The 11,263-nt window shown below is 34.7% G+C and overlaps 2 protein-coding genes across 4 annotated transcripts; both read left to right on the top strand.

Moving 5' to 3' along the window:
• Positions 1–1,414: 1,414 nt before the first annotated feature.
• Positions 1,415–4,885, top strand: LOC18104463 (uncharacterized). Of its 3 annotated transcripts, none has more exons than XM_024583111.2 (3): positions 1,415–1,589; positions 3,122–3,197; positions 4,146–4,885. In XM_024583111.2, exons 2-3 carry the CDS (start codon positions 3,129–3,131, stop codon positions 4,722–4,724), a joined length of 648 nt encoding a protein of 215 aa, XP_024438879.1. In that variant the 5' UTR covers positions 1,415–1,589; positions 3,122–3,128; the 3' UTR covers positions 4,725–4,885. The 3 variants fall into 3 exon arrangements, with proteins under 3 accessions (XP_024438879.1, XP_006376298.1, XP_024438880.1); XM_006376236.3 differs by having other exon boundaries at positions 1,427–1,589; positions 3,127–3,197; XM_024583112.2 differs by lacking the exons at positions 1,415–1,589; positions 3,122–3,197 and adding an exon at positions 3,210–4,055 and having other exon boundaries at positions 4,162–4,885.
• Positions 4,886–6,417: 1,532 nt separating this feature from the next.
• Positions 6,418–8,267, top strand: LOC18104462 (cypmaclein). Its single transcript, XM_006376235.3, has 3 exons — positions 6,418–6,582; positions 7,233–7,266; positions 7,790–8,267. Exons 1-3 carry the CDS (start codon positions 6,523–6,525, stop codon positions 7,969–7,971), a joined length of 276 nt encoding a protein of 91 aa, XP_006376297.1. The 5' UTR covers positions 6,418–6,522; the 3' UTR covers positions 7,972–8,267.
• Positions 8,268–11,263: the final 2,996 nt, after the last annotated feature.

Raw genomic sequence — 11,263 nt, 5'->3', positions numbered from 1 at the left:
TCCTTAACAGCTAGTGTAAGGATCCTAGACCATTTTCTTAGGGTTTTCTTCTACTTTTTCTGCCCCAAGGTCCCAAGAATAAATGGAGATGTGGCATGATTCATTCCTCACAAATCTAAGTAGTTTTAGGAAAGAGGTTGACAATATTCTTCCCTTCTTCACTCGGTTTTTCCTCTTCTTCTTCTCCCCTCCAGTCAACTTCCTACCGGTTCTAGACTCCCTTTCCTTCCATGTTTACAGGTGTTCAACCCTTCTTTTAGCTCTCCTTTATCTCTCTCACGCCTAAGGAGGCACATGCAACAAAGTTTGTTAAGCTCTTTTTGGGAAGGAGGAAAGGCTAAGAGCATGCAGCTTATTTTGGGAAGATAGAAGGGGGGCAAGAGCATGTAGCTCGTTTTGGGAAAAGAGAAGAGTCACCCTTTTTCTCTCCTTGTATTTATAGCCCTCATAAATGTGGTATAGTGTTTGGGCGCTGGACCAAGGCTGTCCTTATCCCCCTTTTGGGTTATCTTAGGATGGTTTCTATTCTCATTCTTTCCTAGGATAGGCCGGTCCAACACGAATTATTTTTAGGTTTTACAATATCACTACCGATTCAGAAATTAGTAGCCAAAACCTGTGTCGCTGCTGATTAAAAAATCAGCAGCAAAAACTACATCGTTGTTGATTCAGAAATCGGCAACCAAATTGTGTCGCTGCCGATTCAGAAATCGGTAGCCAAAAACTTTGTCGTTGCCGATTCAAAAATTAGCAGCAAAACTACGTTACTGCCGATTCAGAAATCGATAGCCAAAAACTGTGTCACTGCCGATTCAGAAATCGGCAGCGATGGTGGAGTCATTTTGGATTTACTTCTCTTTTTTTTAGTGTTTACATAGGAGGTTTTCCTGAATTTATGCTGTTATTTTTGCAGTTTGTTTTTTATTAGGTTAGTCTCGGGTTTATGAACAACATCATCGGTTTCAAAGGTTAGAGCAGGTAACGCGAGTTTGCTTTTTGTTTTTTTTTTTAAAAAATTGATTTATTTTAATTTCATCCTTTAAATTTTTTTCTTTGCTTTTCTTTCTATGAAATTATTCTAATTCTTTTACAGGGTTTTCAAGTTCACACGATTTAATAAGGATTTTTTTGTTAATTTGTTTTATAGTTTCACCCTATAGTATTGAGCTGTTTGATAATCCAAATAAGTTCAGGTCTTACTTTTTTTATTTTTTTTGTTTTTTATCAATTTATTTATTATTATTGTATTTTTTATATTATTTAAATTACCAAGTGATAATAACCTGAGAATTGATTTTTTTCCCAAATTATTTTCTTACATGGAAAATGTTTTTTTATCAAGCCCGCAGCAAATCTAGTGTATAAACTAATGTGAAAATTCCCATGCAGGTCACCTGAAAAAAAAAAAAAAAAAAAGAATAAACCATAAGTTAGCGAAAGACAGGAAGTTAGCTGTTGGGTATAACGTAAGGACGGGGTTTCCTTGTCTGTTGCCTCCTCATATCCGTGGCCGAACCACCAAAAACACAATCATACATCCGCCTCTCTGTCTTGGTGTCAAGAAATTGAACATTATTCCCTCCATTCAGGTACTTATCATCTTGCTTGTGAATAATTTTCTACTACTTTACGATTACCATACAATTTCAAGTCTTGATCTTTTTCTTTTTTTCTTATCCCTTTCTGCTTAGCTTAGCTTAGCTTAGCTTAACTTGGCTATCTCTCTAATATTTCTGTTCTTTTCATTATTTTTCTTAACTTACATAATAATGAATTGATATAAAACATTCTAGGATTTATGTAATTGGGTGCAAGATTGGAGCTTTATGTTAGAAATAAAGATGGGCAATTTTTATTATTAGTGGGTTTGAATTTTTTATTTTCTTTGGTTGTTAAATGGTGTCTCTTGTTGTTTCTGTGAATGCAAAATGTATGTATATATGTAGAATTTGTTTGATGGGTATTTGCTACCTTGGAGATCGGAAATACATGGATGTGAATCCATGTATTTCTCTATTTTCTCTGTAAAATACCCAACTTGGAATTAAATTTGTTCCTGAAAAGAAGTTTCTCATGTAACTCATGACTAAAATCTCTGCCTTGAAAGGAAGTTTTCGTGATTTTCTGATATGATTCTGTGCTCTAGCTGATCCATTATCAAAAGTTTTCATTTCTAACATATCCCTCCTGTGAGACTAAAAGAATTGTTTTCACATGGGAATGATTCAATGAGTGGTCTAGTGCAGTTTGTATTTTTTTTTCCTCCATCTTTTCCTAGTTAATTGAATAAAATAGGTTCAAATTCTTCCAAAAGAAAAAAAAAATCTTATAGGAGTGAAGGGAGGCCATTTTTGTTTTAGTATGATCAGTGTAGCTTATTTCAGTGCTAGTTCTCCTGTCAGAACTTCCACACACATTACCAGTGGATCGGCTCTTTATGCTCAAATCTTATCACAATTAATGCAATGCTGCATCAGTTTGTGGTCCTGGCAAAGCATAACTAGTTTGCTACATAGAAAAATCTTACCAGTTTAATTATTAATAGGGGAGAATAATTTGGTTGTTTTGTGCTTAATGTCATATATCTTAACACTGCTGTCAGAAGCCTGAATAAAGGAAGTGGACTGTGGTAGGTTCCAAAAGCGGATTGTTTTGTGCATACGGCTACAGTCACACTAACATTCCCAGAGAAATTTTGTGGCTGATGTTAGAAATGAACAGAGCATCCATCAAATATATGTTAGGTATCTCAACATAATTTATTTAACCATAGTTGCACTAGTTTGGATTGATGCTCAGTCGAACAATTGATAATGGGATGGATGCTACGCAGATGTAATGCAAAACTGAAAAATATGGCTGCTATTAATGCTTTGTTGAGTAAAGTTGAGTTAAGGAAATTAGATGTTCTGTTAGGGGAGAAATTTTAATGATATTTATAATATAATGAATTTAATAATCATAACATAAAAACCACAGTAACGTTAATAGTAATATAGCAGTCATAATATTTTTTACTCTTGCCTTTCTCTTCTTTTCATAAAATTTCGTTGCTTATTTCATTTGGTCTCCTTTTCAATTTGTCTAACTAAGTACTCCTCTTTTTCTTCTTGTTGGACAGTGCAGGGATGCTAGGAAGATCACTGGCTTCCCCTCTCTTGACATTTGATTCTGCAGCACGCTCAAGCTGTGTTACTGTAAGAACCATTTTGTGTCTCATTCCTAAATTGATTCCTGGATGCACGGATGCACATACCCTTTATGCTATTTTCAACTGCCTTGTGAGCCAAATCAGCTTGTAAATTGCATATGAGACTAAAAACATGATTAGGAATATTGTGTTTTGACTTGTTAAGAACAAGAGTGTGAGAGCAAACTAATCGCTGGACAGTACATGTAACATCTTGATATTTGAATGACATTCCTGCTCTGGGAGACATTGGTTGAGTATATCTCATTCCAGTAGCTCGTTGGCCCCAGTAGCTTAAAGTTTAGTATTTCAAAATTAAAGTTTGAAAGAGGAACGGATTGAGATACTTTAGTATGTATATCTAAGAACCAAGAACCATCCATAAATCTGTTTCAGCCAAAGCTGCCCAATAGTTCATAGTGCCATGATAACTGGTGGTCTCCTACAACTACTAGACACTGAAGTTTTAGATTAGCTGTCCGGTGGAATCAAAGCAAGGCCATGAAAATAAACATGACAGGGACCGAAATTTTTTATATTCTTGGTATAAAGACACGCAGGCATGTCTTTTAGAACGTCCATACCTAATCATATAGCACGAAACATTTAGAACGTCCATACCTAATCATACAGGTTACCCAGATTAAGCCCTAGAAACTGTATGTGCATTTTTTGCGTGGCCAATTTTTTTGGAGAAATTAATTCCTTCCAGATATTTGCAATGTATAGACATTTCAAATCACTTGTGTTTGTTAAATAGTTCTAATTTGTTTCTGAGAATTCTATTTTCATCTGTCCTCTTACATGGGTTGCCATTTTGTTCTTCACGTGCAATTGATTGGAGGCTTGGTTTTGAAATGGAAAGGTTATTTCCTGAAGGCAGTGTAATTGTCTTTTTTAATGCATTGTATATTTTTCGGCCAATAAATTGGAAAATTCTAACTTCTGATTGCAGCCTGATCTTGTTACAGCTGCTCCTAATGCTGCTTGTCTGAACGTGAACTCCTTAGCTCTTCCATCAAATGTAACCCGAGGATACTGTACCTCCCATTTTTCTCCTAGGAAGTGGGCAATTCAATCTACTGCACAGGCTGACAACACAACTTTTAGTAATGAAGACAGGAAGACATGGGAAGCATGCAGAGAAGCTCTGTCTGCATTTAATTTCAATGCTGAGGAGAAAGACAAGATACTTGGAAAAGCATTTGGTCACGTCCATTCTCCTTACTGGGGTGAACAACGAAAACTAGAAGTCCCCAAATTTGAAATTGTTTGTGAAACGTTGGATTATCTGAGGAGCCTTGGTCTTTCAGAAGATGACCTCTTTAAGTTGCTCAAAAAGTTCCCTGAAGTCCTTGGTTGTAGCCTTGAACAAGAATTGAAAACTAATGTGAAGATCCTGGAGAAAGATTGGGGAATTAAAGGAAAATCCCTGCAAAAGCTTCTTCTTCGAAACCCAAAAGCTTTGGGATATAATGTTGATTGCAAGGGAGATTGTATCGCACAATGCACGAGGTGCTGGGCGCGGTTTTAGAGTCAAAATTTCTATCATTTTTTGCATACCAAGACAACGTTATCAGCAAAGTTCTGTTAAAAAAATTTATGTATGTCACGTTGAATACACATTCTTGATGTATTACAGATTAATGTACATTAAGTCACCTTGGGAATACAGTCTTTCGATGTCTTATAGCATGTGAATTTGTTGCAGTCATTTGGATGAAAAAACAAACCCTTCATGATACTACTATACATGTTTTTAACCATGAATACAGATGCTACAATCGAATCGTTGATTCCTATCATGCCTGTGTTTTCATTCAATAGCAGGAAATTCCGGCATCTGGGCTTCAAGCCTGGAACAACAAAATAACCTCAGCAATTGGAGTGTGTTCTACAGTGTACTTTGTTTCCTTAATAAGCTGAACACACATTTCAAACCCAGCCCCATGATTGTAACTGTGTTGCTGATAGAATTTGCATAGCTCGAAGGATCCTATTCCCCTTGAGATTTTCAGCAAATAGGCGGATAAATTATTTGCACGTCCTAATCCCATTAAATCACCTTCTTCTGTGCCCATCAATATCCTAAAACTGTCCAGCTAATGCAAAGTTGTATCTCCCTTTATTGTTAAAAAGCAACACGGACCATCCAACTATGAGCAGCAAGTTGCAGCCTAAAAGAACCCTAAAAAGACTGTAGCCCTTGCTAAAACTATAAAGTTTACCATGCTCCTATGGCAAAGGTGGTTTCAATTACTAAATAGACACAGCTCGATACATAACATTTCTCAGGATAGGACAGAAAAGAGTATTTCTTCCTATTAGGGTTATATTTCTACATCAGTTGACATTATCGATGAAAATTAGTTCACAAGCAAAAAGAGTGGTAGACTTGGTTGAGGTTGCATGCAGTGATCCAACTTTTTAGTTTCATTTATCACACATTACATCTACTTGTTGCCGGCAAAAGAATACAAACAAGCATTGGCACTCATTGCCCTCAAGACAACTGCAATGTGCATGCATATACGTATGTACATGTATTTGTGGTTATTAGACTACGGTATACGTGTTATAAGGTTGTGCATATGTAGATTGTTTGTAAATTGTAGAATTAAGCATTAAGCATGTATTTATTTTCTCATTCCTAAAATTGTAACTATATATTTCCTTTTTGAGTGATCCCTCTTATCTTCTGAGGATGCAGGATTTGATTTTAACGAGTGAAGAACTATTTAATTAGATTAGTTTTTTTATTATTATTATAAATGAAAGGTTTTAACTTTAGCCTTTTGAAAAAGAATACTAATGCCTGTTGGCTTGGCTTTGAAGTGTTTGATATTATGATGTATGATACATTTTAAATGTGTTTTTTAATTAAAAATATATTAAAATATTGTTTTTTATATTTTTTTTAACATTAAAACATCAAAATCATTCAAAAATACATAAAAAAATATCAATTTAATATTTTTTCAAGTAAAAAATAATTAAAAAAAAAAAGACACAAGATCAAACGCTCACTAGTTATACAAGTCGACAACATCAGATACACAGCGTATCTCTTAACTGTAAAACTTTCAATATTGTCTGAACCCGTGAATTTTGACATCTGAGATATTACTTTGCCATTACAGTAGAACCACAGAACAGGGAAGTTTGTTGGAGATCACACTATAATTACGTCGATGCAAGTACGTAAAAAAGGCAACTTCACCTTTATAAATACTACTATAATTCAGGTTCCTAGCACCCCAGCCTCAACCTGCCTTTTCTGTGTTTCTACTCTCTCTATTTTGAAGCGTTTTCCTGTCCTAAGAAAGTTTGAAATGGTCAGTGCCAAGACAACATTTATCTTGGCAATACTTTGCCTGGCCCTAATGCATGAGGTAAATGTTCTTACTTTCTGTTCGATTGTGAACATTATCAGCACTCGTGATTTTCTCCCATCATATCTGTTTGTGGATCATTTTCCTTTGATTCGATAGTTATCCATGTATAGCCTCACAAACACCATATTAATGGTCACCCCAGCCCCATTTTCTTGAGCTAGTTCTTGCTTTGTCTAATCAAATATTCTTCCGAAATTGTACTAAAAAAGGACCGTCATATATTCAGCTTTAATTTCATTAAAAATGCGGTCCTGAGAGGAACATTTTAAAGATATATGCCACCTTTATTGAGTATTTTATAGGGCAATAGATATGAATGGTGCTTTCAGGACTGATCAGTACCTGCTGCTGCACTCTTGTTATTCTAAAACTGGCCTAGGGTCCCTGGACCCTTTTTCGTACCCCGTGTTAAGGTTTCTTGAAATCCTAACATGGTGAAGATAAAGATTAAAGAAGTTTCATGCTTGGTATCGTAAACAAATTGGAAATGTTGTGGCTTGAACAATCTCAAAAGCTCACCTTGCCCTAATGTCTATAATGTACTGTTGATATGAAATAGGCACTCTATAAAGAGAGGAAAAAATTGTTTTATTTATAATTGTGGTGATTATTTGTTTCTGAAGTTTTTTTTTCACTTGACATTTCAGCTTCAGATCCGTACTGTTGAAGCTGGGAAAATAAGTAAGAGCTTCTCTTATAATTGGATTCAGTCATTTATGATCTAATCAATTTGGCAATGAATATTTATCTTGTTTCTCTCATTAAGAAAAAAGGGAAATTTTTCTACGAATCTTTTTTATTCAATTTGGAATTTATGAATTGTTGAGCAGGTTCTGTGCTCGCAGTTTTGTAGCATCTGAACTACCTAACAAGCCTGAATTCTGGGATGACCAACATCATGCATGATTTGTGATGTATCATGTCTTTCTTTTTCCTTTTCCTCTTCTCTTTAAAGCATCTGAAATCTGAAGAAACACCATTTTGGCCCTAAATTAAGAACAAGTCATATTCCATTAACTATAGTTAGCAGACAAAGCACAAACTTAATTGAAATTTCAGGTACAAGACTGAAATCTTGAGTCTTTGGAATTTGGATCAGTCATCAAGTATTTGAACTAAAATCATTTTACACAGATTTGTTCAACCTTGAACACATAAAAAATGATATGAGTGATCATTTAAAATGTCTGTTGTAACCATTCAGATTGCAAGTCCAAGTGTGAATACAGGTGCAGCAAGGCATCGAGGCACAAAATGTGCATAAGGGCTTGCAACACATGCTGTCAGAGGTGCAATTGCGTTCCACCTGGAACTTCTGGTAACGAAGATACCTGCCCTTGCTATGCCAACATGACCACCCATGGGGGTAGACACAAGTGCCCCTGAATCAATCCATATTCTTGCAGACCTGGCTTATGAATATCTATGATAAGCACAGGTTACGAATTTATTATGAATAGTAGAAGAATAAAACTTGGAGAAGACAAAAGAGGATTTCTAGTTCAGTTCTTTATTGATGCATATATTTAGTTTTCCAAGAAGGGACAAGTCTTAGACAAAGATCCCATGTTGTTCTTTAAATTTGGTTTCTGTTATCTTCTGCTTCCAGTATCTCCAGTCCAGTCCGTACTCTATACTCGGTTGTATCTACTAAGGTAATAACATGATCCTATTACTTAGTTTCTCTTCGATGCCATTTACTAGTTCTGCAATACTACCAACTTTTTTTACCTTGATTTTCGAAATGAGATAGCATATGACATAGCAGATGCTTTCTTCTGCAATTTCCACATTTACTTGTGACTGTGACTGCGACTTGCTCTGATATTATAAAGAAAAGAACAAGCTCAAAAAGACTGGGGATTTTATGCATTCGTAATGGCCACCTAATTTGAGTGGTAGCCACATTACCAGTGCTTTTAAATTTCTTCCCTTCTTCCCCTATAGGAAGTGCAGAAGCTTTTCCTTCTTCCTATTTCACTAATTTGAAAGGAAAATAGCAGAAAAGTTAGAACAGAATTGACAAAACACATACAAAGTATGAAGAGAGATATGGTAATTATTTATAACAAGAAAAAACATATTGTTTTGTCTTCCAATTCTGCAACAATTCCTCTCAACGAGGCCTTATAAATTTTCAAGCATTGATTAAACAGCTAGGAAATAATAGAATCAACACTCAAAAGGCACTTGAATGTCCTGCTCTTCAGAAACTACATGCATGGTTGTGTAAAATTCAAGGGCACTTGGGCTTGTTGCCATAGGTACCTGGTGGAACACGCCGGCATTTCATGCAACAAGTTCTGCATGCTCTATGGCATACATTCTTTCTTGCCGATGCCCCTTGCACATAAACAACCACAATCTGAAACACAGAAATGGAAAAGCTGGTGTCAGATTTTAGCCATTTCAATTAACAGTACTAATAATGAGACAGGATCTGAAAGCATTTTTGTTTTCCTCTCTTTTCTCCCTTAAAACGAGCAACACCATTTGCGCTGAAAATCCAGGCGCCTACATTGCTTCAAACCAAAGCATTCTATCGATTCAGAAATTCAATGCCTCACTTGATTTAAGTTTTTGAGGTCAATAACATTAATTTCAATGTGAACGCTTAACTAAAATTCTGACTGTATAAGTTGCGTGATGTTCTCTGCTGGCTGCTCACCTATATGGAACATTAGAATGTGCAGTTTGGATTCTACATCCTTTGCAGCGGAGTGGTTTTGGAGGACACATGATGGCAGAGCCTACTTAGAAGGCGAGGGATTACAGTACTCAAAAGTAGCCACAGTTATAGTTTTAAGTGAGAAATAAGTTCATGACAGCTTGAGTATAAGGATACCGGTTGTATTTCAATCTGGAGATAATTGATGGCTTAATAAATTGATAGACATTCTTACAAATATATAGTAAAAGTTAAAAACTTAAATACTAACTAATAGCAATAAATCATGCTATAATATGCTAACAAACTAACAAACCAACAACTCCTAAAGACTATAAAAACCTTTTATTTGCTAGAATCATAAACAACTAACATAATAGAAAGTTCACTTGGTAGTCTTGAAACAATCTTCAACCCTCCTCCTTGCTTTAGAAATTGTAAATTCTAATTTTCTATCTTAGGAGTTCAAACATGCTTACTGGAAGAGGTTTAGTAAATAAATCTGTTAGTTGATCTTCAGACTTTCAGTAGATTAAACATAATATCATTATTTTCCTACACTTTTCATAAAAAATAAAGTTTGATGTTAAAATGTTTGGTGAAACAATGGATTGTGAGAAATTGTTATGGTTGCTTGATTGTCCACTGAGATCTCTGTAATTTTCTTCTGCTCCATGTGCAAATCATATAGAATCATTTGAAGCCACAATGCTTGATTAATTGTTGTTGTTGCTATAATAAATTCAGCTTCTACGGTGGATTGTACCATAATGTCTTGCTTATTGGATGACCATAAAAACATTCATGATCCTGGGTTGAAACAGAAACCAAAAGTGTTTTTCATGTTGTAAGAAAAGCCATGCAATTTTAAGTTTTGACTCCTCTAAAACTGAACATCAAAGTTGACAGTTCCTTTAATGTATCTTAGAATTAGTTTGGCTGTTTTTAAATGTATTTCACTTGGACAATGCATGTAACGAGATAGAAGACTTGTAACATAGAGTATATCAAGTCTGGTTGCGGATAGATACATCAAACAACCAATTAAGCCTTTGATTTTTTCTTCATCAACTTTATTGGTTCCATTTTCTTTGCCGATATTTTCCTTTTCATTCATTTGAGTGGCTGGTGGTTTGCAATTCTCCAAATGAAATTTCTTCAAAATTTCTTTTGCAAATTTCTTCTAGCAGATAAATATTTCATTATTGCTTTGCTTGATTTTCATTCCAATAAAATATGTTATGAGGCCAAGATCAGTCATTTCAAAAGCTTGCATCATCTTCTGCTTGAATTCTTCAACTTGATGTGCATTATTTCCCGTCACTATAAGGTCATTAATATAGAGTGATATTATGAGAATATCACTATTATTCTTCTTTACATAAAGAGTTGCCTCAAACAAGCTTTTCCAAAAAGCTAAAGCTTATCAGATAGTCATCAATTCTGTTATATCAGGCTCTTGGTGCTTGCTTTAATCTATAAAGAGCTTTCTCTAGCAAGTAGACATTATCTTTTTTTATTTGAATCACAAACCCAACTGGATGTTCAACATAAATCTCCTCCTGCAAAATATCATTTAAGAATGATGACTTAATGTTTAACTAGAATACTTTCCAGTTCTTGTGTGTAGAAACAACAAACAATAATATGATGGTATCCATTCTTGCAACAGGAGCAATAGTTTATCATATATGATGTTTTCGATTTAATGACCTGGATCACGAGTTTGAAAAATTAATGGGGGTTAACATTTTTTTTAGCTTATTTTCTTTTTTAATTTTACCATTCAATATTGGTTTTTCTTTATATAAAAATATAGCTTTGTGATTTTTTTTTTATTTTTTTTTCTATTGAGTTATCCCAACCTAATGACTTAGGATGCGATTTTAATTAGTTAACCCGGGCTGACTCGTCTTTTATTGCCCAAGTTACATGTTTATTATGTTATTTTGGGTTGATTCATGCTTTTTTTTTTCCCTTTATTTTTACTCAATTTCATATTTTTATATT

This window comes from Populus trichocarpa, chromosome 13 (assembly GCF_000002775.5).
Source record: "Populus trichocarpa isolate Nisqually-1 chromosome 13, P.trichocarpa_v4.1, whole genome shotgun sequence".
Taxonomy (NCBI): Eukaryota; Viridiplantae; Streptophyta; class Magnoliopsida; order Malpighiales; family Salicaceae; genus Populus; species Populus trichocarpa.
The sequence above is the reverse complement of the archived record's forward strand: the minus strand, read 5'-3'. Positions and strand labels throughout refer to the sequence as shown.